Source organism: Emys orbicularis, chromosome 22 (assembly GCF_028017835.1).
Source record: "Emys orbicularis isolate rEmyOrb1 chromosome 22, rEmyOrb1.hap1, whole genome shotgun sequence".
Taxonomy (NCBI): Eukaryota; Metazoa; Chordata; order Testudines; family Emydidae; genus Emys; species Emys orbicularis.
The window spans coordinates 11,458,211-11,478,436 of record NC_088704.1 but is presented as its reverse complement, the minus strand read 5'-3'; the positions used below and the strand labels follow the sequence as shown (position 1 = coordinate 11,478,436).

Genomic DNA, 20,226 nt, shown 5'->3' with positions numbered 1-20,226 from the left:
ATTGCCACACATTTCCTGCTCCCCTCTGGCCGGGGTCCCTCCCCTCTTGGGGAGGGGGTTTCATTCTCCCTCTTGAGGGGTGGGGTGACCGATCTCGGGCTGGGCGGCGGCTCTGTGCATCCCCCGGCAGGGGCTAGCCCCGGGGAGCCCCTAACCGCCCCAGCTGCAGGCAGAGCGGGGCGCGGGGTTCCCCCCCCGGTACAGAGCCAGCCCAGCAGCGCCCGGCCCCTCCCCGCCGGCCCCACGTGAGGCGCTGCCCGCACAGTCACGGGTGCAGGGCGGGGCCGCGGAAAGTTTGGAAGCGGCCGGGGCAGGCGCCCCGCGAGCATGGAGGTGCCCGCTGTGAACCTCAAGGTACCAGGGCGGGGGGACACCGAGGCTGCGGCTCAGCGCCGCGTGGGGGTGGCGCCGGGCGTTGGATTCCCCGGGAGGCTGCGGAGGTTGAGCCCCCGCACCCCCCCTCCCAGGCGTGAGCAGGGGGTCTCCGTGCAGCGCCGAGCACCCGGTTAGTGTAACCCTCCCCCTGTTCCTGAGCCCACGCGAACAGCGGGGCTGTCCCACGGGCACAGGGCACCCTCTGAGCGGTGGGGGGAAAGGACTAAGCCCACTTGGCCTCTGCAGTCCAGGGGTACCGCTGCACAGCCCTGAGCCCAACCCCACCCCCCGTCTGACTCGGGGCCCCAAACACTCAGGGCCTCCGTTCCTAAGGACGCTGCTAGGGAGGTGGGTCAGAGCCTGGGCCACCCTACTTGGGTCCAAACTCTTGTCATTTTTTTACATGTAGACATAGCTCAAGCTGCAGACCCAAGCCAGCAGGTCTGTGTTGGACAGTAGGGCTGCGAGACCCCTGCGGCCAGCAGCTGTTAAGCCCATGTTTCCAGGGCAGTGTGGATGCTCAAACCCTGGCTTGGAAATACCAAACTCACAAGCCCAGGTCCCACCGACCCTGGTTTACAGTGCAGTGTAGACATGTACCCTCTAACCCCATAGATGAGGACACTTCAGACAGGAGGGTGGCTTTTATTTTGACAATCTCCCTGTAAAGGTCCCATGACTCTTGACCAGGCATTTACCCAAGCAAGGGTCAAAATTCCCCCTCTGCTGTAGGCTGCACTGGAAACAGATGCCCCTGGCTGTGCACTCCAGGGAGAGTTGCATTCGCACAGTGCAGCGTGACTTGTCACTCTCTCGCTGACATTGGACGTTGGTTTTTATCAAAGATAGTGACTCATTCTCCCCTCAGAGGAGCAAATTTTTCTGTGGCTCAGGAGGGAGCTGTGATCTTGGGGGATGGGTGCTGGCTTTCTCGCTCAGTCTGTTTTTGTCGTCAAACCTTTGCAAGAATTTCCCCTGGCTACAACTGGTGGTGCTTCTAATTTGACCTGTTCCCACCAGAAGCTAGGAGGCCAGATGTGGTGCTGGGGTGAGAAACTGGGTTAGGACTCTGTCCTAACAGAGCATGTGCCAATTGGCTTTGGAGAGAGTGCAAAGAAGTTCCTTAAATTCTGTTCCATTCCTGTCATGTATTTGTGCCACCCAGGACAGGGGCTTGTTGTGCCAATCATCAGAAAATATGCACGTTTCCTACAAGGAAGGAGGGAGTATTTATAACTAAGTTTCCTTCTTGCAACATTAACCCAGTTAGTTATTAACCCTGTTATGCATTTCTGATGTACCCAAAGCTCCCTTTAACTACAGGGCAAGTTCTGGGGGCAAGAAGACTGCAGCAGTGACAACTGGTTAATTAACCGTGTTTTTTAGCTGCCGACACTTGATCCAGGATAAAATTCTGCACAAGTTTTCAGAGTCAGAATCGGCTTGGCTGCTGTTGGGCAGAGCATTTTAGGAAGTGAGACAAATATCCTGGCAGTTTCTGTATAGCTGAAAATGGCTATGTTTGTTTTTTTAAAAATGTGTAGAGCATTGTTTCTAATCTGCAGGGCTTGAAACCTTTACTGGATAGCTAGTGGCCAGAGACAGATGCCCATGAGTGGCCTCTCCCAATATGGATCAGAGTCAACACCTTGGTGAGAAGCCCGTCCCCCTTGGAGAAATCCCAGCTGCTGGGAAAGGGGAGGAAGCTAGAATTCCTCAGCTGGGGGGGAGTCCTTGGACTCTGCCCAGGGACTCTTTGAACTGGTGTTTGACTTGGCTGTCTGATGAATCTGAGGCCTTCCGCACATTTTCACTGCTGTAAGAGAGCAGAGCCTTTCTCCTCAGAGCTCCCTGGCTGTTAGGGGGTGTCAAAGACTAGTTTATCTTTCCCTATCCTCCGTTTTTTTTTGCGGGGGGGGGGGGGTGTATCCTGTTCTGCATAAATATCTTCAGGCCCTTCCTCAGCTTCTTATAGTTTTGCCCAGGCTGTAGCAGGAATGAAATTGATATGGATCTTGTCATTTTTGGTGCTGTCTGCAGGGCTATGAATAGCTGTGAAATTAACCAGAGTCTTGTTCATTTTACTTGGCTGACGCTTGAGGAAGTTAGGAGGACCAGCACTGGAGCGGTCAGTCCGCAGCCTTGGGAAAACACCACTGGTTAAGTTTGCATCCAGAAGACTGGGTTCACAACCATAAAGTCTAGACACATGTGGCATGTTAAAATGAAAGTTTAGATTTTACTGATTCGTGGCTTCCCGCTGCCCTCTGCAAGGAAAGCTTTTTTCACTTGCTAGAGGCAAGTAAGGAAATTGTGTTTTCAAGCGCTGATCATGTAGACTGCACATTCTGGTGTTTTTAGAACACTGAATTCTGGGTGACTTTTACTATGGATAATCAGGGCTGTTTGAGAATTTCTGGCGCCGGGTAACACTTGAAAGATCTTGCTCTAGTCCATGTTTTTAAAATCTTAACTTTATTGTCTGAGCACCACAAACACAAAGCATAATAGTGAGAAACAAGGACATCCAATTATGATAGTAAAAAAAACATGCACTAAATATCTGTTGTACAATGGACAGGGGGGGAAGCTGTTTTGAATTAAATTTGTTTCTTTAAAGTTTGGCTCAACTAGGCCCCCTGGGGAAGCAAGGGCCCTGGGAATTATCTTGGTGGCTTTTTTTCCTTAAGTGACTTAATTGGCGCTGGAACTAGAGGTGCGGGGGGGTGCTGCAGCACCCCCTGGCTTGAAGTGGTTTCCATTATATACAGGGTTTACAGTTCGGTTCAATGGCTCTTAGCATCTCCAGTATACAAATTGTTCTAGCATCCCTAAGTGACTTGTGAAAACAAGCAGAGAGACAGCAGTACAAACTGATATCTGTTTATCTTCAGAGTACGTGCTGCAGGAGCTTCCCCCTGGTGCTGCCCTTCTAGTGTATCCCATCAAGACTCTGGTGGGAGGATGACCAGAGTTCCCTGTATCTATTCACCCTTGTTGTCTCTGTTGAACCTGCCTGTTGTGTTGTGGATCCTTATCGTATTACAGTAGCGCCTAAAGGTCTTATTGTGGCAGGAGCCGAACAAATATATAACGAGAGAAATCCCTGCCCCAAAGAGCTTACCATCTAAATAGACAAGACAGACCGAGGGTGGGAGGAAGGAAATATTATCCCCACTTCTCATGTTGGGACCTGATCGAGTGACTTGCCCAAGGTCACACACAGGCAATCGGTGGCAGAGCTAGGGATTGACCCCAGATCTCCTGAGTTTCCAGTTAGAGTCTTTAACTGAGCGACCATCCTTCCGTTCAGCCTGGAAGCCTTTAAAAGGGAAGTGTGGGTATAAGGGCTCATCCAAAAACCTTTCTGCCTTTAACGTCTCTGTCACTTCCAGACTGATGCTTAATAATGGAGTTTGTTTCCTTAGAAGAAGAAATTTCAGCCATCCGGGATTAAATCCTTGAGCAAAAAGAAGGGAATTAATCCTTCCCACATACCCCTGTAAGAGCTGGCCTGCAAAGTGACTTGTGTAATTTGGCATAGGCAAAGATACCATTAGAAGAAGTGTAGTTCTGGCACCATATTGATTTAAGATGCCACTCTGAACTGGACTGAGACCACAACTAACCTCACAGCTGTCAGAAAAGGATATCTTGTCACTGCCAGCCAAGCCTAGTAACCAGGAAGGAAAAGGCCCCATATCGCGTTGCCAATCCCCTAAAACTGTCAGTCCTGGAATAGCAAGGTTCTGACCCTCCCTCCCTCATCTGTGTGGCTAAGCATGCCTCCTCATTTAATAACTGCAATATTGGAACAGACAGCTTTATGGGGAGGGGGGGAGAAGCTACCTAATTATGTTAAATGGTGAGGCTTTAGGGGGTCTAGTGAGTATGTAACATGCAATTAAATTTTACATAATTAAGAACTGCTCTGATATTGCGATAGTCTCTTGAGTAAACACTGTTTGCATGTCTCCTTTTTATACAGGCACATCCTGTATTTTACTGATTAGCAGCTTCCGTTTGGTCTCCAGGGTGAAATGGGGGAGAAGCAGCATTTTGTAGCTTTTCATGAACAACTGAAATAAAAATCAATATTAAAAATCTGTTTAAATGGCTTTTGATGTTGTGACAAAATCCAGCCTACCCAGCGTTAATGCTTAGTCCCAGTTATGCCAAGGTATTGCATCTATACAGGAACAATATGGCATCTTAAGCCGTACGCGCTGTGATATCTAGGCAGAACAGGGTAAGTTAAGGATGAGGGGCTGCTCTTCATTTTGAATTTCCTGGTTTTTGCTTGTTTGTGTTGCAGCTTTATTGGTTATTCCCATTTTTAAAAGCAACAGTCTTTGTGTTAAACTAGAGAGTGAAGGAAAGGTCTTATGACTGAGGCACTGTGCTGAGATCCAGAAGAGACCGATAGTGTCTCAGAGCTGTCAGTTTGTCCTGTGTTTGCACAGCCCCTAGCACCATGGAGTCCTGGTCCCTGACTGGGGCTCTTAGGTGCTACAGTAATACAGATAAATAATGACCCTGGATTCAGTTCCCAGCTCTGCCACAGCCTATCTCCGTGACCGTGGGCAAGTCACTTCACTTCTCTGTACTTCCGTTTGTAAGGTGGTAATGCTACGACTTCCTTTTTCCATCCTGTCTCTTAGATTGTTCTCTGAGGAAAGGATGGTCCTTTATTGTGTTTATGTGGTGTCTAGCACAAGGCCGATCCTTGAGGCCTCTAGGTGCTCCCGTGAACAAAGAATGACACTTTAGTGTATGCGCTACATATTAGATGGCTCAGTAAATGCAATGAGATAAGAACAGTTCTGCGCCCAATCCCTACAATATCTAGACATGCCAAAACCGTTCCTAAATTTGAGTGTAATGCATGTGGACTGTAAGGGCTGGATAGAGACCCACTGACACCCGTTGAGAAGTCCCAGTGATTTCAATAGGACGATTGCTTTGCATAAGTAAAGGTATTGCCACGGGGCCCTAAATGATGAAGCGCGTTGGGGTTGATGTAATTTTCATTAAGCACCTCTCTCATACGGTATCTTTAGTGATTGAAAACTTTGAAAGGAGATCTGGAACCAAGTGTTGCAGTCAATATGAGCTAATTGATTGCATCTTTGATTTTTTTCCCCCTGTGGTTCCACATCAAGGCTCATCATGTTTTAGAGAGAGTCCCACCCACACCTTGTACCAGTGGAACATGCGTCCTGTATTTCTCTGCAGGCCAAACGTGTCTTAGGGAGCAGTAACGGAGCACAAATTGTTTGGACTCAGCAGGTTCAGTGTGTCATTGTTCATGCTGCTGTTCATTCAGAAAGAGCGAAGCTCAAAACAGTTGGTGGAAGTTCACAGAGGGGGCCCAGTGCACCTTTCCCAGCTGTAAATCAAATTAAACACAAATGGAGAGAAAATATCCTGCAATGCATGGAGAATAAGAGTGTCTCCTTGGTTACAGAAAACCACCAGGAAGAGAATGCTTGTGCTGCTCATTTGCTTTGTTGTAAGCCCCTAGCTTCTCCCATTTGCCTAATTAAACACAATGGTCAGAGCCCTTCAGGTAAATATTTGTATTGTGACAGTGCCTGGAATGTCACTGCCATGCAAGGAGTTGGGATCTGATTGTTCTATTCCCATTGACTTCAGTGAGAGTGGAGGGAATTCAGCACCTTGCAGGATTGGCCCTGGATTTTTTTAGCAGGCATCTGGGAGGCTGAATGTCACTGTTTCCGTCTTCAGACCTGGCAAGGTTTCGCTGGGGCTGAGCGCCGCCTCTGAACGGAATGGCAGGAGGGGAAGGGAGAAAACATATTAAACCCTCTGCGCCAGCAGGCAGGGACTTCAGCTGAGGGCTGATACAAAATGGCCTTACGATGGGAGCGGGAACCCCTATTTGGTGGCGTTTTAAATGTGCTAATCAAGTGTAGATCAGATTGCCAGGCTTTCTAGTCCAACTGTTTTCTGGTTCCCAAGTCAATAACCCATTTAAAAATCCTAACCGGGCCCTGAATAACCTGCTCAAAGAGGCAAGAACAGTAACAAATTGCGACCAGATCAAAAAAAGTCCAGCAACAGAGGCCAAGGGAAATGGCAACGTCCATTCTGCAGCTGCAAACCAGCTCTTTGAACTGGTGGCCTGGCTGGCGCTCTTCGCTTTCCTTGCCCTTTGAAGCCAGTAAGTACCATTTCACTCCAGTTCTCCCCCGTTTATCAGACTTTCTGACCTGTCTTCTCTCTGCTCTCCTGCAGGCAATCGTTCTGGTGCACTGGCTGCTCACGACATGGTGAGTCATTTGTACACTGCTCGGACCTGGTGAGAAGAGGGGGTTCTTGAGGACCGAGAGTCAGCTCGTGATGGGTTGGGTCACAGAAGCTCCCTCAAGACTGTCACTAGATGTGCTGGGATCCCACTGAGAACAAACCCTTCTGCCAGAAAAGGCTTCCCTCCACTCCCGTTTCTCAGTTAACTGGAACTTTCCCAGCACCCAGTATTCAGTCTTTCTAAACCCTGAATACATCCGTTTTACTCTGTATAAAGTTTATACAGGGTAAACTCATAAATAGTCTGCCCCCTATAACACTGATAGATATGCCCAGCTGTTTGCTCCCCTGGGTTTTAATTACTTACTCTGGGTTAATTACTAAACAGACATGATTTTATTAAGTATAACAAGTAGGATTTAAGTGGTCCAAGTAATAACAGATAGAACAAAGTAAGTCACCAAGTAAAATAAAGCAAAACACGCAACTCTAAGCCTAATACATTTCAGAAACTGATTACAGATGAAATCTCACCCTTAGCTATGTTCCAATAGGCTTCTTTCACAGACTGGACTCCTTCCTAGTCTGGGCCCAATCCTTTTCAGATCAACGTTGTAGGTTATGGCCTGGGTCCAGCAATCACTCACACCCCCGTAGTTACTGTTCTTTGTTCCAGTTTCTTTCAGGCATTTCTTTGGGGTGGAGAGACCATCTCTTGAGCCAGCTAAAGACAAAATGGAGAGGCTTCCAGGGCCTTTTATATTCCCTCTCTCTTGTGGGCGGAAACCCTTTTGTTCTTCTGTGCAAAATCACAGCAACAAGATGGAGTTTGTAGCCACCTGGGCAAGTCACATGTCCATGAATGAGTCAACTTTTTACAGGCCGATGCCATTGTTTACATGTTAGTTTGAACGTTCCCAGGAAAGCTCAGATGTGGATTGGCGTCTCCCAAAGTCCATTGTCAGTTAAGTGTTTCTTGATTGGGCACTTATTGAGAATAGTTCTTTCTCAAGAAGCTGACCAAATGCTTCACTGAGGCTACTTAGAATTAAAACACATTGAGCTACAAGTACATAGCCAATATTCATAACTTCAGATACAAAAATGATACACACATACAGACAGCATAATCATAACCAGCAAATTACAACCTTTCTATAGACACCTTACTTGACCGCCTTTGTACAAGATTTGGTGCAACTATAGGACCTTGGTTGCCACAATGTTCTACACAGTCACAGTTCATGTCAATAACATCACACTGCTGTTCTGGTGTTGGGGGAGCACTCTCCGCACATCATTCTTCTCTGCCTGACTATAATATAAGCACAGCATAGTGGCGTTGGTATGAACCTGGGTGGCTTCTCTCTTAAATCATGCCCCTGCCCCATGACCTTTTTCACAAGCGGAGCTGGGTCCTGTTTGGGTGGCAGCATAAGGCAAAAGCCAATGAAATGTGTCTCCGAATGACTCGCTGATGACTCTTCTCTCTGTCTTGGTCCTGGCTAGTGCTCCAGTGTGGTGCTGGGGGTACCTTGCCGCTGGGGGTGCTGTCTTTCAGACACAAGGTAAAAATGACAAACCACACGGAACTTAACGCTCGGCTGGTGTAAATCTGTGTTGCTCTGTCGGCTTCAAGAGAACAAGGTGGAAATCAGGCCCAGGGCTTCCTGTCTTTCTCCTACCTACTTACATGGCCTTGCAGGAGGGCTGCCACCTACTGAGCAGTCCCTTGTGGCTAGAGTTCCCTATGCGGTGGGCTCCCTCTGTTCTGCTCTCCCTTTTAGAGCCACTCACAGCCTCTCCACAGCCTTTCTTGTAAGTCCTGCCACCCTCCACTTGGGGCTGCGTTAATGACCTCCAGCAGTTCCACCAGTCGAGTCCCATCGCCACAATCCAACGGTTCACACTTAGCTCTGGCTCTTCCGCCGTCCACACACAGCTCGCTCTTCGCAGACTCACCTCTCATTGCTGTCTCTCCCTGGAGTTTAGCCTTCCGGTTGTGGCTTCCTTCTCTTGCTAGCATCTCCCCTGTACTGAGGAAGAAGGCTGTTTATATACTACCTGCCTCAAGAAAGCTCCTCCTGATTGGCTGGAAGAGAGGGGAGTTCTGACCCATCTTACACTACAGGGCTCCTGATCCCGGGCCCTTAAACCCCAAGACACTGTTCCTTTTCCTCCCATCAAACTCCTAATTCCCTGGGATCACTTCCTCTCTTCTATTACCAGGGCTTTTCCTGAGCCTTTGCTCATTCCAGCCTCTTGGAACAGGGTCTTCTGGCCCCCTCTACTCTGAAAGGGCCAGTATACCCTATTATAGGCCCTCATCACTGTAGTATCTGAATACCTGTCAGTCTTTATAACCCCCCTGTGAGGTAGGGCAGTGCTATTAGCCTTCATTTCATGGGTGGGGAACTGAGGCACCAAGAGGCTAATGACTTGCCCAGGGTCACACAGAGAGTCCATGGCAGAGCAGGGATTTGAACCCAGGTCTCCTAGGCTGGTCCCTCACCGTGGAATCATCCTTTCTTGACCACCTCGGGCCATTTAAAAATCTCTTGTCATGGTTAGCACAAGCAAGATTAACTCAGCTGTCCTGCCCAAATTCCCTTGCATGTGTATTAATGCATCTCTGAGGCATTCTTTGTCATGATATCTGGATACGAATTATATCAGTATGAAGTAGCAGAAGATTGCTCGGGATGGCTGAACAGAACTCCCTGCCAGTCTGCCACCTTTTAGATTTAAGATGCTACTCAAGAAGAATCAAACCAAGATCGCTGGGGCCAGTTCCACCAGCCACTTTCTTAGGGAGAGGCTTGCTGGAAAAAGCTGAGTTTTGCAGTGCATCACATCCCGTCTATGACCCCTGTAGCTTTAATTGACTATAATATCCTTCACTTCTTGTTCTAAACTGCCTTCATGCTGTTGTGGGCTGCTAAACAGCTGTCATTTCCCCATGGAGGTGGCTGCATTTCAGTGATGGGTGAAGATCACACTATCTGTATAGGAGAGAGAGAGAGTGGGGCTGTTAAAGCACTTTGGAATCCGTCAGCATTAAAGGTGCATAATGAACGTAAGAAGCTGTCAATTATTTGATTTACACTGCAGCAGTGCTTAAAGGTCCCTGTGACAGAGAGTTTCTGTGGGGCCCATTGTATTACATTTATGAATGGCTTATGTATAGGCTTGGCAGAATTCAATTTTTATCTTTTGATCATTTCAATGGGCAATGTCGATTATTTGAAGCATTTTTTTTTTTTTTAGATTTTATCAGTTTAAATGCCCACAGTTGTGGGAAATTACTGGGGATATCAGACAATGAAGGGAGTCCGGTAATAATTATTCAATGGCGGTAGACATTGCGATTCAGAAAGCTTTATCACTGTTAAAACACAAGCTATCAACGTCGCATGTCAAAATATACAAAGTCGATATCCTTAAATCAAACTCGAGTAAGTTCTCAAGCAGCATTGTTCTTCCTTTGCCTAGCTGTACGTTTTGATTATCGTCGATGGAAATATTTTTTGTCGGTGTGTGTGTGTGTTTGCACACGTGTGTAGTGAAATCGATGTTTATAAACATTTACCAATACAAATGGAACCTTTTCAAGCCTATTTATGTATCCATGTGGCCCAGAGATCGTACGCAATTCCAGGGGGAGGGTTACCAGCATTCCTCCAGGAACCAAAAGCAGCAGGGGGCGATTATGGTGAATCACTTACTTTGTAAACCCCTCCAGAGCAGTACCACCCTGAGGGAAGCTTGTATACGCTGGGTCAAACTGGATTTTTCAGAGACCAACAGACCAAGAAAGGACTTTTGGCATAAAAAGGCGGAGTTTCAACTGACTCGGGGTCTTCCTTCTGATCCAGCAAACGGACAGAACCTTCTGTCCATGGTGGGACCCCCACCCTTGCGGAAGGACTGGAAAGACATTGGCCTCCTCTAGGGCCCCATTAGACTGCTGGGTGACTCCTGGTATGTTTAGTGTGTGTGTTTAAGCCTGTTTATTGTTTTCATTATGTTTTCTCTATGATGCTTTTACCCCAAGAATAAACGTGCTTGTTTGAAAGAGCTGTGTGATAACTTGTAAGTGCTGGCAACACACTGTTCATAGCCCTTGAGGAGGGAGCAATGCATAGGGGTTAGGCAATCTGGCTTGCTGAGGATATCACAGGGTAAGGCAGGGAGCTGTGCAGCCTTAAAATCCCCTAGTCAGAAAGGAATGGGACAAGGCTCTCTGTCCAGAGACAGGTGATGGCTGGTGACCTGACTGGGCAGTCCTGGAGTGGACCATGGAGGTGGGGATACAGGTGCAGTTACCCTGAAACTGACAGTACCAAACAAGGTCCGGGCTCCATTGCAGTAGGTACGGTACCCGCACCTTGCAAGAGATGGTCTCTGCCCCATGCGGCTTGCAGTCTCAACTGACGTCCTCCTGAATCAAACCATTAGCCTAACTGTTGTCTGTAACTTTTATTTTTGTGTAGGCTTGGAAGCGTTAGATTTTTAGCCGTAAACGTCAATAAACATTGATTTCACCGTACACACACACACACACATTAAGGAACAAATCTTTCTATTGAAAATGTAAATTTACACATAGGCAAAGTACGAAAAAGGCTGCTTGAGAACTTTAGAGTTTGATTGAAGGCTAAAATGTTGACGTATGATATTGACAATTTGTGTTTTAACAGTTATACTGCTTAACTTTTTGAATCTCAACTTCTGGCATTAAATCATTAGTCTGACTCCCTCCATAATTTCCTGCGACTGTGGGAATTTAAATGGATAAAACTAAAAAAAACTTAAAAATAAACATTGATATTAGCTGTTGAAATTATTTAAAAAATGAATTCTGCCAAGCGTGCTTATGTGATTAGATTTTTAGATGTAAATAAATCTCCATAACAGGGTTGAGGTAAATATATATCTGCAATGGAGGCCAGCTGGAAACAGTGTTCTGAACAAACGTCAAGAGACCCTAAAGAAAAAAATCCTAACCCTTTGTTTGGAGGGGATTTGATTGTGCGAATTGCGTGCGTGTGCTGTAGTAAATGCTTGAGCTTAATTGGCCTCATAGCTGATGTTGGGATGATAGATATAACTCTGGGAAAGGTTAACTGAGACTGCAGGGGAATCGGCTTCTTGCGGGTGTTGGTGCAGAGACCCTATAGTAGCAAATGGAGAGATCTTGTAGTAGTAATTCCTGGCTCTTACCCATGGTTGATCCAGAAAGCCTATAATTCCTATATATGCAGAGTTCTAGGGATGGGGAAGTAATCTCTTCATATTGCTGGAATCAGTTATGAGGATAACCCCGGAGTCTTACGTGCAGGGGAAAACCCGGCATATTGCTGGAACAGATCTAGCATTCCGTATTGAAATCTTGCAACACACAGATCTAAGGGGGTTGAATTCCAGTGGTTAAGATCACACTCGTCACGCCAGACATGTTCTGAATGTTTTTTTTGTGCCTTGTTTGCCAGGGGATGCTTGGTGCTTCCGAACTCCTACACATGGGGAAACTTCACCGTCCTGGCTGTGGGGGTTTGGGCAATTGCTCAGCGGGATTCCATCGATGCAATAATCATGGTAAGTCTGGGGGCAGGCACCTTCCCGAACGGGCTCTGTAAGAGGGTGTTGTGGGGAAGACGTCACTGCTTTTAAGGAGAGAGTAGCAAAAATTCCTGAGCATCTATTCCACTTTTCAACTGTGCTCGGAATTGAAAAGGGCACTTCCGACTCTCAAGCGGCCAGATTTTCAGAATAGCTCAGCTCTCATCTAGGCACCTAACTGAAGGTCAAATGTGCTCAGCACCCATTGTTCCTAATGGGATCCGCTGGGTGCTGAGCACTCGTGGCCTTTACTGGATGAACTCCTTAACCTTGCATCGTGTTAAACTCGCGACAGAAAAGTCGACGCCGATGCCACCAGCACCGCTTTAAAACAAACCACAGTGTTCAGCTTGTTTGTAGAAATAAATTGGACTGCCTCTTTGAAAGGGATGCGTTCTAATTAAAAAACCAGTCTCTCAACTTCTTGCCTACTACTGGTAGAAGTAAGACCTAAGATGACTATAACTAAAATATATTGGAGAGAATATTTTCTCCTTTTTAAGTCTTGTGTATCTGACAGCATTTTGTCTGGTCAGTTTCAGTGTTTCCCCTTGATATGCAGTTTGTCCTGTTGTTCCCTCCCATTTGTGTAGGCCTTTCAGATGATAAGGGAAATAAATATGTTTTTTTTTTTTTAAAGAGGAAATTTGATTGTGAAGCCACAAAAATTGGCAGGGGGAGTTAGGCAGGTGTAGGACAGGGAAAGTACTGTTAACTTTTTGAATTAACTAGGCCCTAATCCTGGAAAAACTTTCACACATACTTCTCTTTAGGCATTGTGAGTGATCTTATTGAAGTCTGTGGGATGAATTACAGCAGTAAAGTTAAGTATGTGTATAAGTCTGGTGTCCACAGTTCATGAAGGACTAATAAATTGAAGAGGGTTCAAAGCAGAGCCAGGAGCATGCTTAAAGGATTAGAAAACCTGCCTTATGGCGATAGACTCAAGGAACTGTTTAACAAGAGAAAATTAAGAGATGACTTGATAAGTTTATAAGTAGCTACATAGGGAATACATATTTGATTATGGGCTCTTTGGTCTATCTGACAAAGATCTAACAAGATCCTATGGCTGGAAGCTGAAGCTAGACAAATTTAGACTGGAAATAAGGTGTACATTATAACAGTGAGGGGAATTAACCATTGGAACAACTTACCAGTTCTCCATTAGAGACCTTTTTTAAATCAAGCCTGGATGTTTTTCCAAAAGATAGAATCTAGTTCAAACAAGAATTATTCTAGGTAAGTTCTATGACCTGTGTTATGTCAGAGGTCAGACTAGATGATCTGGCCTTAGAATCTATGATACATCTTTACAGAATGTCTGCAAAGAGCCAGTAGCTGGTTAACGTAATATATTAAACAACAAATGTTTGTATTTTATTAACACAGAATATTGAATCTGCAAATTAAAAGAATGTAATGTACTCTCTATGCTTGGGCTTGGATACCACAGTGAGGGGCAGCAGTATAAAAGCACTAGGATAGACCATTAATGCTACATGTTAACTCTCAGCATTTCACTCAGCTTTGGACAATGCAGAGAAGCGACTCAGTTTCACTTTGCCTCTCGTGCTAGCGCAAAGCTACTGTTAGGGCCGCAACCACTTTAGAGGAATATTGAAATCCTCACATACGGCATTCTTTTAAATCCGATACCACCTGAATCCCTCATTGGAACTGCTGAGTGCTACTGCAGTACAAATATGAAATGTGTGTCCACCTTAGACATGTCAAATCTCATTTCATACCAACGCTAGGTTTTTGGAACTAGCCTGACTTGGCAAAGAGTCCCACCGAAGACTCTGATCTGCTCCCCACCCCCCCCGAGCTCAAAGTGCTGCATGTGTTTTAAAAATAAATCTCTCTCTCACCCTGGAAAATACAAACAAGAAGGAAAAAAGGTCTGAGACAGGTGAGGAGGAAGAATTGTAAATATGAGACCAAGAGTCGTCCTATTAGGAAAATCCATCTTTTACAGGGAAAAGTGTAAGGTGTTAAGAAATGAGCAGGAAGGGGGTGAGACACCTGTCAAGGGGGTGTGAATTCCATATGCTAGAGGCCACCATGGTTACAATTTCGTGCTGGCCTTGAGGTAAGGCAAAGTAAAGCCGGTGGCACATGAGTGCAGATCTTCAAGAATGGAGATGTGTTACATCCTGAGACTCTGATTTCCATTGGCTTGGGCTGTTTGGCTCTTGGTGGTGAATCAAATTTCCAATCAATGTCCTTGTGTTTCTGATTTCCAGTTCCTGATTGGCCTGTTGATCACGATCCTCCTGGACATCATTAACATCAGCCTCTTCTATCCCCGGCGTAGCTCTCTAACTGACCTGGAACGCTTCGGTTCGGGCATGGCCATCTTCAGCCTCCTCCTCAAACCCTTGTCATGCCTCTTTGTCTATCAGATGTACCGGGAGCGTGGGGGAGAGTATGTCGTCAACCTAGGTAAGAGGCCACACATCCAGGTAGTCTGCCCTTTCCTGTTGTCAGTCTGGGCTTATCCTGCCTTCTGGATCCTTCACGTCTGCTCTCGGTCTGGGATACGCACAGCTGGATTCTGCCTGTTCTCGTGGGTCTCTCCCTTGCCCAGTCTGTGTTCTTGCCTTCTTGTGCTCCCAGTTCGTCTCATGCTTTGTGGGTTTTTTATGTTCTCCCTCTTTTCCCTTGCAGACCTGGAGTCCTCATCTGACAGCCGCTTTACCTGTGACGGTATTGACTCCAGTGCTATCCCCCTTGTTCAACGTAACTGAGCTGCCTGTCTCCTCTTCCTTCTCCCTTAGCTGTGTGTGTCCCGTGGCCGGGCGGAAGCCTTTGTGTCTTTCTTCCTCACCGACCAGTTCTGTTCCCGCTGGCTGTGACTGGGGGAGAAGGAGGGAGGAGACGGGAGAAGGGAGAAATGAAGGCCTGTTGAGAGAATGGGGGCAAGGTGTGGGGGTTGGATGCCTTACATATGAGGTCGCATTGCCTAGACAACTGAGCATGGATATGAAAGTCTGGCTTCTCATCCCAGCCTTGCTGTGACACCTTGGGCAAATCGTTTTAATCTGTGTCTGTTTCCCCTTCTGAAACATGGGGCTAATGTCTACTTCACGGGGGGGAGGAGGGTGTTAGCTGCTGTGAAATGACCTTCAGTGTGTACGGGGCAAGCCCTGAGTCTGAACTAGCTGGCTTGCAAATCCCCACTGAGCTGCTCTTTTGGGGCATCCTGCAAGTGGAGGCTGCAAAGCGAATTCTGGCCCTGTTGGACTGTGCCAGTCACTTGCCTTGCTGCTACCCTCCCCCCCCCCCCCCCTTCCTGCAGAGGGTACCATGCACTTTGGAGCCTGCTTTTTGCCTCCTAAAAACCTCTTGAACAGCAGCTTTCCACCCTCGTCTCTTTGGGAGCGGCTTGGGCTAATGCACCACTCCACTGCCCCCGGCTCTGAACTCCCTGGCTGGTAGGAAAGTGGAGAGGTGTTAGAAGGTCCTTGCTTTGCTGCTTCTGTGCTACTACAGAGGATAAGGCCTCCCATGGAAGGGGGTACTGTAGAATCCAGAAGCTGGGATCAGCTTGGGCACCTGGGGATGCCAGCTGTAGGATTCCAGTCTCATCCCACCTAGTGTAATGGGGAACAGCTTTGATGCCTGCCAGTCTCGCTCCTGCCGCGCCGTTCATGAAACTGCAAGCAGAATGCAGAGGTGCCAGTCCCTGTGGGTTCTCAGCAGTCTTGCCAGGCACTTGGGCACAAGCCACGTCCATCAGCTACTTGCTGTGCTTGTAACCCAGACTTCCCATCTACTTGCTTTCAGCAGGAAGAGTAGGTGTCGTTGAGCAATGAGTGCCGTTCCCTTCACCTCTCTAGGTTTTAGGGGCTGTCCCTTCCAGCCCAAGAGTGAGCCCTGCACGTGGATCTCGTCTCTAGCCTTACGCAGCTCCGTCACTAGACCGAACTCGATAAAAACTGTAGCACTAGTTTCCTGCACTAGCCCAAACTGGCTTCACTGCAGCCTTTCGGTACAAGGTGTGAGTCACTGATCCGAGGCTAACACGTTCACCAAACACCCCTTTCTGTTAGCTTTTCCCAGTGGCACCTTCATGCCACCGGGTCTGTTCCACTGCAGTGCAACTATCCCCCATTGTTCCACTTATGTATTTTCCTGGTCACTACTTAGTCAGTTTCGTTCCATGCAGAATAGCCGTCTGTTGCTTGGCAGCTCCCCCAGCCCCCTGCCTGCTTTCAGCAGGGGCTGTCACATGTGTCAGTGACTAGCATTGATTTAAATAATTTTCTAGCTCATGACAGTTGATCAGCCTAGATAGACAAAAAGCTTCTCTCTCTCTCTCTCGTCGCCATGAGGCTGCATCAAGGCTCTGTAAGATGCTTAACACTGCAAACCGTGTTCGTAACATAATCAGGGCACAGTTGTATTTTAAGACTGTGCCCAAGTGTGATACACTTTGCTGTGTGACTGGGTCCTCAGAGATATGAGGCTGGGCTTATTGGGAAGAGAGACTGATGGGTGAATCATGCGTTCAGCTCTTCACTCATTTCTACCAGCCAGACATGGTGCCCCTGTATTCATTTATTGCAGCGTAGGTTCAGTCTCCCCGGCTCCCACAGGAAACTGTGCAAACAGGCTGAAACAAACTATTTCAGCAGCATTTCTACTGTGAGTAATTGTGGGTCTGGCTATTTGACTCAGCCTCGTGGCTGCAAAAGCAGTACCTCTCAATGAACGAAAAGCAGCCCTGGCTTGTTCTGAGTGAGGATCTAGAACTCATCACCTCCACCTATTAAAATGATTTTGCCTTGGACCAACCCTTCTCCAGCTAGCTGTGCAGCTGTATGCATGCTCCTGGTACTCATACTCCTTCCAGGAACTGTCTCGCTGCATAAGTGTTAGGCCACTTCTTCATGAGAAATCTAGTTGGACTGGAGGACCCACTTACAGCGTGATTGTACTACACCAGTATTAAAACACCTGACACGCAGATGTAACTGTAGAGGACCTTGGGGCATCAGTGTTTATTATTCAGAGCTAATGGCAACAGTGAGGTGTCTAGAATTAGCCATACTGCAGCAGCACGCTGGTCCGTCCCTTCTGATATCCTGCACCTGCCCATTGACCATTTCTGCTTCAGAAAAACTCTGTAATGCAACTGGCAAATGGTGCCTTGCTAAGCAAGGAGGTTGGGTGAGGGAGTCCTTCCTGCCCCCAGTGCTCATTGTCCTCGGAAGGAAGAGTGCTTTTACTTGAATGAGCGTAATTACAAGTAGCATGTGTCACAAAATTCCTTAGGTGCAAGGAAAGCAAGGGTGCAATTAATGTGATGCAGTGCTGGACTGCACATTCATTTTATGTGACTTCCTGAGGTGGCATTGTCTGAAAGCTTCATCTCTTCCTCCCCATGCAGGTTTCCTCAGCGTGGGCCGGGATCGCAGCTCATACCAGTCGATTGATCAGCACGATGCGCCTTGCCCGTACCCTGATCTGGACAGCAAGCCAGCCCCACATCCCTTCTGAGGCTCCCCCCCCCACCCTTGCCGGAAACAGAGAGCGGGATCTCACTGATGTCTCCCACCCAGCAACAAATTAAAAACTACCCCTCCCTGTTTTTTCCCCCCTATTGGAGTAGGCTCTAAAATGAGCAAGCAGCAGAGGATCTAATTTTACTCTCCTCCTTTTGAGCATCCATCCCTTCCTGAAGGTGTGTAGGTGGATTGGGTCCTGCAGTGAGTTCAGAATGTCCCAGAGAAGTCAGTTTAAGAACCATAGGTCTGTCTAACCCTACCACGCCCTGCCCCACAATGTCACTATTGTCTGAGTAATTGCAAGAACCTTCCCTGTAGTCTCCCAGATCCTACCTTCTGCAGTTCCTGCATCACCAATACACCTCGCTACCCAAGATGTTCATGAAGAAGCTGGCTTAAAAGGCTCTTTTAAATGTTCATCTGATTGGGCAGCCGTCTACTGAGCCAGTGGGGGAGGCCTTGGTCATGTGGATAAATCTCACAAGTGATTGCCACTGGAGTTCACAGACACTCTCCTGTTTTAGTAAGGTTCGGTGGACGCGCATAAAGTTGTGTTCATGCGAGTAACTGCCCAGGCTAGCTGAGAGTAATTGCACACAGCTGGCCTGAGAGAAGGTGGGTCTGCAGGGCCAATGAGTTCTTATGCTCCCTCGGCCTAGTCTTGGGTTTTCATTTGTTGTTTGTATGCAGGTGGCAAGTCCACAAGGACACTGTGTGATGACTGTTACTTGTGCGTTGTAAATATGTTGTGCCTTAAAACACACTTTTTGCCTTCACTTGGCATCTAAATAGAACTAATTTTTTTCTAAAATAAAATGAGCACCTTAGCGCTGACAGAATTCTGTGTTAAAAATTACACCACTCGCCCTACTGCCTCATCTGTAATGTGGGAAATTCCTGATGAGTTAGAATTAAGCCCAGTGGCATGGGCGAGGGGTAAAAGAAAGAACAGGCTTTTATTTCCACTCGGTTACTGGTTCGAGTCCAGCACAGGACCTTGTGGGGAAGTTTGCATTGTAGTTAATCAGGCTGGAGTGGATGATGTGTCTTTCTGAGACTGCCACAGAGATAATGGTCTGTCTCATGCCGATGTCCCAATAGTGACCTTATAGGAAGTGTGAAAAATCAGGACAGGGAGTGGGGGGTAATAGGTGCCTATATAAGAAAAAGCCCCCAAAATCAGGACTGTCCCTATAAAATCGGGACAGCTGGTCACCCTTCCCAGTAGTATCCCATTTTAAAAAGATACTGCAAGTCCTCTAACCATCTCTTGTATTCTAGTTATTAGTAATCATCAGACTTCACATTTTTTCTAGTGCCTTTTGTGGGAAAATCACTGCGGCTTACAGACCAATCACAGCATCCCTGGAAGGCAGGCGCACCGTATTCAACAGATTGCTAAAGGGACACAGAGTGCCTAAGAGCCCGACCCCAGCTCACCCAGCCAATCAGTGGCAGAGCTGGTGCTAAAACTCTGGACTCTTGGCTAATGATTTACTCTAATAATTAAATAACACTGTTAAAAGAGACCCCTGATTTGAATATAAGCACAAGTGCCCTTGTATTCACAGATACTAGATTTAGCAAAAGTGAACAAATGTAGCATATGCCAGCACGCATACCGCTGCTGCGGCTCTGAATGCAGGCTTTATTCTGTGCCTGCAGGAGTGTACAAAATCCAGTATTTTCCAGAGATCCTGCTTTTTAAACTGACAGGATACCCTCAGACACAAATACAGAAGGTGGCCATAGGCAGCGAGTTATATGGGCCCGTGGTGCCCGTGCTCCACCAATATTCAGGAATGTGGGCCCGGCACCCCCAGTGTTTGGGCTTATATTTAATAAGAGCCGTCCTGTCCATAGGATGGACTGGGGCAACTGCTTTGGGGGGCCCCACACTTCAGGGGGATGCGGGGTCCAGGGCAGCTTGGAGGGTTAGCAGGGGGCCTGGCACCAGCAGCAGCGAGAGACCCCGGCCCCAGCCTGCCCTGCTCCCACTCCACCCCTTCCCCCAAGCCCTGCCTATTCCCGCCCCTGCTCTGCCCCCATTCCACCGCTTACCCCAAGCCCCCACCCCACCTCTTTCCGGCTTCCGCCCCCTCCCACAAGCAACGCCAGGAACCAGCAGGGCGGAGGGCGGCAGGCTGGGGACGGGTTGCTTGCTGCTGCTGGCACCAGGCCCCCCCCAGCCCCCCAGGCCTCCCTAGACCGCAAATCCCCCTGAAGCGCAGGGCCCCCAAAGCGCGGGGCCTGAGGCGGTTGCCTGGTCAGTCCTATGGACGGGACAACTCTGCTTGGAACCGTTCTGGGCACCACCAAAAATTATACAAATCTGGTGGCAATGAAGGTGCCAGGTGGAATACACCCACACCCCTTGATTTGCAGGGTTTCGGTTCTAAGGTGTTTACTTGCCCTACGTTCTTCATTATTGGCTGGGGACAGT

The 20,226-nt window shown here is 47.7% G+C and overlaps 1 protein-coding gene across 1 annotated transcript; it reads left to right on the top strand.

The window, feature by feature from the left end:
* Positions 1-269: 269 nt before the first annotated feature.
* On the top strand, positions 270-18,622 carry AGTRAP (angiotensin II receptor associated protein). Its single transcript, XM_065421275.1, has 5 exons — positions 270-354; positions 6,634-6,668; positions 12,138-12,243; positions 14,517-14,715; positions 17,666-18,622. The coding sequence occupies exons 1-5, from the start codon at positions 328-330 to the stop codon at positions 17,773-17,775; spliced, it is 477 nt and encodes a 158-aa protein (XP_065277347.1). The 5' UTR covers positions 270-327; the 3' UTR covers positions 17,776-18,622.
* The last annotated feature ends 1,604 nt before the right edge of the window (positions 18,623-20,226 follow it).